Genomic DNA, 6,378 nt, shown 5'->3' on the forward strand with positions numbered 1-6,378 from the left:
AACTGAGATTCAATGTAATATAATTGTATCAAGAGGGCCTTTTCTCAAGCATTCAGAGTTAGTGTGGCTTTGTGACAATTTTCCTGTACCAAGTATCAGTATCTTACTATTACAAGTTGTTTATCTTACTATTACAAAGGACTGTTACAAAGACCAGATTTTCTGTTGCAGTTAGCTTGAGGAACGACTCGAACAGCATTTGGAGACCAACAGCTCTGAATATGAGACTTAACTTCCAGTGGACGTATCAAACTTTTTAAAACCTCTTAGTCTAATATTCCGTCCTTCAGTCAATACATAAAAAATGACCTGATTTGTATTTTTTTCTCCAAAAGTACTGGATACTTCAGAGGCCTTGCCGGTGTCAGTCAGAGCCGTTCAGCCTTTTTGACAATCAGAGCTGGTCTTTAGCCTCCTGCTTCATTATCCAGTTGCATGGCATGTGTGACAAGTGTGGAGACAACTGTATTACATGCAAATTAACCGAATATCTCCATCTTGTTTGCCCAAACAATTGGTGTTGAATTTAATTTAAAGATACTGCTGCAGCAATAATCTTCCTGCTTCTACCTTGTAATGCAGGACATGAATGCTACACGGCAAGAGGGAAATGATTTGATGAGGAAGGAAATAACTGGAGTTGTGGTGGCATTTCCATATGAAGTTAATTTTGTGTATATAATCACACCCTTATGACTGTTACCCTAAATGCCAGGTTTGTTGTGGTCAAGAATATTAAATAGTGGTGTGAGCCAGTTCCATTCTTTACCTTATTTCTGTGTTGGAGAGCCATTCGATTTCTGTTCCCCTCTACATCTTCCTGCCGTTACCTGTGTGGTGGGTCTTGCTGCATTCCAGAGTGTCCGAGTCACAGGGCAGGCACAGACCCTTGGCACGGTGCTTCCTCCATCTGAATGTGTTGGGCTCTCCTGGGCTCCTGTGGCCACAAGGTGTTTGTGGTGGGGAAGGCAGAAAGCTGGTGACCCACCATCGCAGCAGAGGAATCAGCCTACTTGCAGGGCGGCTCCTGTGTTGTCTCCAGGCGTGGGCCATTGGCCGTGTTACTTTTCTGGGCACGCTGCAGGCAGCTTCTAGGTGTAGGAACATGGTTCTAGGTGGAAAGTGCACAGTGCAGCTGGGGGTGAGTAGGGGCAGATGAGGTTTCCCATCCTGTGCCCATTGGCTTGAACATGTGGATTAGTGTTTAGAGCCGGGGGAACAAGTTGGTGTTGAGCTAGGTTCTGGTCCTGACCTGGTTCTGTTGGCCTCTTGCCCACAGCTCGGTTCTCCCGGTAACTTTTGCAAGTGTCACTGAGAAGATACGTTGCTCTCCTGTATCTGAGGAAACAGATATCTTTTGCTGTTTTACTCAGCAACGTTGAAATAAAGCACTCCAATGGAGTATTTTTATGGCTTGTGTTGAGAAGCACAACAGGAGGTTTATGTATGTTTGCATGTAGGAGGGATTCTTATAAATGCCGTGTACAGCTGAAAGGTTTGATCAGCACATCACTACTATGGCAAGAGTGTGCAATGATCATTGTAAAGCTACAGCCAAGGCATTTTTTTTGATCCTTTAATTTCACTTTTCCACACAGGTCAGTGACCCGGTGGCAGCAGAGTTCAGTCTAAATACTCAAATGTTTCTGCTGTCCAAAAAGGAACTTTGGATATCTGATGGATCAATGGGATTTGGAGAAGGAGCCGATGTAGCCTTTACCAAAGGTAAAAAGTCAATTTTCTATTCAGCATATTATGGAAGATAAAACAAGAACCACTTTTAACAAGAACTGAATATGTATTTTACTAGTTTTATAACCCCTGCATGGTCTATGTATTTCCACTGCAGAAAAGTGAAATAGAGAAGCACTAAAATATGATGTAATTTAGTGTAATTGAAACAGGCTTTGGTCCTGTTTATGGGCTCTGAGAGGCAAAGCATTCCAAAGGCAAGTGCAGAATTTAGGTGCATATATCTGAAACTGCAGTTCTGAAAGCTCTTGCTCAGTTACTGCATAATCACATATTCCCCTCACTCTGGTTGTTTTGCTTTGAACCTGCCCACACTAGAACATTTTGCCCCATTTTAAGGGATCTAACTAATTTCAGTGCGTAGCTTATTCTAGTCAGAAATGCAGGAATTGAACACTTGTACACCTGAGGCTCCTTGACTTGGTCATGCAGCTGTTCTCGCTTGCAGACGGGATGCAGAATAACTGCAGCTGGCTTCAGCCAAGCCACTCAGACTCATGCTTGATTATGGTTTTTTGAGTTCTGGCCCAGGGCAGGTGCTCTCACACACTCTACTCACTCACTGACTGGAGCCATCGTCAGGTTCCAGGGAGACTCCTGGTAATGGCAGTATTGGGCCAGAAATAGTTTTGGTTTTAATTGATCCCTTATTAGAATTATCAGTCTGAAACTCAAATGTCCTGTCAAGAACTTTATTTTGCTTAATATAATGCTATCAGGTTGGATAGTTCCTTATACATGAATATGGGTTGCCCTCTAGTGAAGAGAGGGGAAAAGCTTGCTTAAAAAAAGAGCAGCACTGGAAGAACCACACGTGAGTACGAATTGTAACAGAAAATAAGAGTAAAGCCCATGATAAATTAGTAGTAACAGCCATGGAACATCCTGTCTTCATGTGCAAAGGGAAATACACTTAAAGCTAGGTAACTCCTGTCCTGAGAAATTTTCAAAACAATGGTTTGATAATAACTTGATTTAGTAATTTTAAATTGGTTGGTATAATGTAAAATGTGTTCATCTGTTTTACTAGGATCTGAAATCTATGGCCGAGTGATGGTGGATCCAGTTCAGAATCTCGGTGACTCCTTCAGCTGCAACATTGAGAAGGTGTTCCTTTGCACCGGCGCCGATGGGTACGTGCCCAAGTACAGCCCAAACAATCAGGAATACGGGTGCCTGGCTGACTCACCCTCCCTCTTATACAGATTCAAGATCCTGGTGCGTAAACAAAGAGTTATGGTAGCGTGCATTTTTAGATCCCTGATTTCCATCCGCGTCTGGAAATACTAAACTTACTTCCTTTAGGATAAAGCTCAACCCGAGACACAAGCGAGAGCCTTCAGGAACATGGAGTTCCATGCTACATTAGCAGCTGATCACGCAGATGCTTTTCCTCTAGTAAAACAGCCTGGTTCTGATGGTTTTAGCCTGTCATCTGCTCCGCTCTTCCAGGTATGTTGTCTGATAAGGGTATCACAGAAATTCTTTCATCCTAAATGATGACTGAGGTGGAGAACAGAGCATGCAGGTAATCACGGGCACTGTGATAGTCAGCAACAGGCTTCAGCAGCACATTTAGTTTGTTACTTCTCCAGCAGTGCGGAAACAATGACAGCGTTGCTTTCTAACCCTGAGCTACCCTCCTGCAGCCTTGCTGTTGTTGCAGACATGTACACCTGTGGCTGGGAGCAGAAGTCACTGGTCCAGCTTACCATGAGGGCCTTTTTACAGAGGAGAAAGCTAAGAAGTTAGACTTTATTTTCTTGCAATTGGTAAAAAAAAAAAAAAAGGTAATTTGTTTGTATACAATAGGAAATAAAAATTAAAAAAAAGAGAGCTCTGCATCCTGCTTTAAGTCAGATTAATTCAAATTCCTGAAGTCTCTTTTTTTGTCTCCTGAAGTGGGGTGGTTCTTGCCTAAAGTAAGACTAGTGTTTTTTAGGTAAATGCGGTAGCCTTTCTGCATTAACACTAGGAAGAAATAGGCTCTCTTAGAACGAAGTTTATCTGCCCTACTTCAGCAGTCTGGGTTAAGAAAAGATTAATCCTATCGCCAAGTGCCTATTTCTGACGTTGACTTTAATTAGATCCATTTGGCAGCAAACTTGGGACATCTGTCTGGATGGATCTGATGTTTGGTGTTTTCCAGTTTATAGTAAATGGGCATGACAGAGTAGATCTCATTTGTTGGGCTTTTATGTGTTTAGTTGTTGCTGTTTTTTAAGGTGGCAGCTGGCCGAGAATGGTACATTCACACTATTTACACGGTCCGATCGAAGGAAAATGCACACAGGCACAATGGCAAAAGAAGTCTTGACTACCACCACGTGTTGTCCTCTGCTAAAGGAAGAGTCAGCAGCACAGCCTTTAAACGCAGCAGAAGAGCCAACCCGGACACCCCGGTCTTCATGCAAGACATTGGAGCAGATAAAAACAGGGGCACAAATATTCAGCATATTGCACTTGACCGTTCTGACAGAGCTGTCATCATCCAGAAAGACGTGGTCCCAGCCGGCACGCCGCATCACAGGCCAGTTCTGGAAATCACAAGCAGGGACTCTGGAAACAGTATCGTATCCGTTAGCGGGGGCTTGACAGGACTGCTCTTTCTCGTCTGCATTGTAGTTGTAACTCTTTTTTTGTTGAAGCAGAGGAAACAGGCCCCTGCTGGGAAAAGCAAAGCGCCCATCAGCCACTCCCGCAGCAGTGACACTATGTCCACACGGCACAGCAGCAGCGACAGCTCAGAAGTCTAGCCAATTTCTTGGGTGCTCGACTTTTCACATATTATTTCACCAAAAAGCAGACTCTCGTATCTAGCTCTTGGCTGACTCCTTTGCACAGACCATTGGCTGCTCCGGTTCCAAAGCTGGTCCAATGATTTGTAATGGGCAGCTATTTCTGACAGGGTTGGTGTGTACTAGGTTCGTGTGTGAGTGACTGACTTATAGAATTCAAGGTCATACTCCATGAATGGGAGTTGGTGCTTTTTTCTCTTCTTTTTTTTTAAAAAAAAACCACCCTAGTTTTGCTTTGATGTTTTGAATATATGCAGCTGTAAATGTGCCTTATATCCACCATGAAAGATTGGTGCTTAGAAAGATACTGGGTTTAATTACATGTAACGGTATCTAGCTTTCATATAGCTGGTTTGGGGTTTTGGGGTTTTTAAAATAATTATCGGGGGGGAAGGAAGAAGGTAGTAGTATTAGAATGGAAGCTAAGTAGTAGATGATGGTGTTCTTTTAAATGAGTGATACCAACAGTTTTGTCTCAGATTTTAATGAGGACCTCAGACACATGGACAGCAGTGGGAGACTCACACAGGTAAGGCTGTAATTGCAATTATCTGTAAGAAGGGGAGCATTACATGTGATCAATGCAAATTAGAACTATATTGTAAAGCCACACTAGAAAAATAGTATGTTAATGCTTAGGTGCTGGCATTACGTGCTTTCAAACATGCTTAAAAACACTCTGGTAGTTCAGCATAATTATGGCCACTCTCCCATATTGTACGGTAATTGCCTATCTTCCTTTGCTTGATACAGCCATTATAGCATCAAAATACAGACAAATACTTCTAAAAGGTAGCTTTTTTGCCAGATGGCACTGGGGGAACACACTTGTACCATCTAGAGCAAATACTTTGCTCTGTTTTTTTACTTCCACTTGGAAAAAAAAAAGAATTTTCTGTAAGTAGCAGGCTGCCATTGGGGAGATTAAGTTTAGTTCCTTTCTGCATACTGCACTTGAGAATTGTTAGCAGCTACTTAGTAAATCTTTCCCTTCTGCTTCCTCTAAAGGTTTTTATTTAGGGTAGTTGTAAACAAGCAAACATGGTTTATTGTGGTTTGGGTTTGTGATGGTGTTTGGGGTTTTTTTGTGAAAAGGGATGCTTTGCAAAGGGATGCTTTTAAAGTAAAGCTTCACCCATTTTTGTTTAGTGTAAGCAGTTAGACTGATGTCTTCTGCCATGACAATTCAACTTGTAAAGTGTGGTGGATTTGCTGTTAACTGCTGTACAGACCATGTTCCTTTGACTTTTTGAAGAGCAAAGTATGGTCACTCAACCTGTTTTCAGCTGGTGTCTGCAAATCAGTCACCTGCAACTAGAAACTCATTAAGGTACTAGTAAGAACGGCGCTGCTGTACATGAAATCCACCTGAATTCTCAGCTTTTTCTTAAGTCTAGTTCTGCTTAAATGCTTAAGCTCCAAAAAGCTGATTTTTCTAGGGATGCATCTCTCCCTGTTTAAACAACACTGATGCCTTTTGATACGTGTTCTTAAAAGGGCCAAACCCAAGCAAAGCTTATTTAGCGCAAACTGAGCATTTGTTCTGTTTTGTTGTTGTTTTTTTTTTCTAGTGAATTCCAAAATTATGCTATATTAGATGATGGCATTGAGAAATATACCACTTCATCTCAGTCATTATATGCCAGGTACGTACAAAAGAAAGGCCAGAGTAGGAAACCCTTGCACATGGCAGAGTTTGGCTCGGTGAGCAGCGTGGATTGCCAGACAACTCCCATCTCGCACACCCGGGCAGCACCGGTTCTTTTCCCAGGAATCAAGACTGGCTCTGCATTTACCACAGCTGTTTGAGAGGAGTGGGGTGTTTTAC

At 42.5% G+C, this 6,378-nt stretch overlaps 1 protein-coding gene across 1 annotated transcript in view; it reads left to right on the top strand.

Annotated features, from left to right (window-relative positions):
• Positions 1-6,054, top strand: part of FREM3 (FRAS1 related extracellular matrix 3) — a 64,732-nt gene extending 58,678 nt beyond the window's left edge. Inside the window, exons 21-24 of the mRNA XM_074588819.1 lie at positions 1,599-1,725; positions 2,783-2,970; positions 3,058-3,204; positions 3,978-6,054. Of these exons, the coding sequence (XP_074444920.1) occupies positions 1,599-1,725; positions 2,783-2,970; positions 3,058-3,204; positions 3,978-4,508 (993 nt within the window). The 3' untranslated portion in view covers positions 4,509-6,054. The remainder of the gene's footprint in view (positions 1-1,598; positions 1,726-2,782; positions 2,971-3,057; positions 3,205-3,977) is intronic.
• The last annotated feature ends 324 nt before the right edge of the window (positions 6,055-6,378 follow it).

Source organism: Larus michahellis, chromosome 5 (genome assembly GCF_964199755.1).
Source record: "Larus michahellis chromosome 5, bLarMic1.1, whole genome shotgun sequence".
In the NCBI taxonomy this organism is placed as follows: domain Eukaryota; kingdom Metazoa; phylum Chordata; class Aves; order Charadriiformes; family Laridae; genus Larus; species Larus michahellis.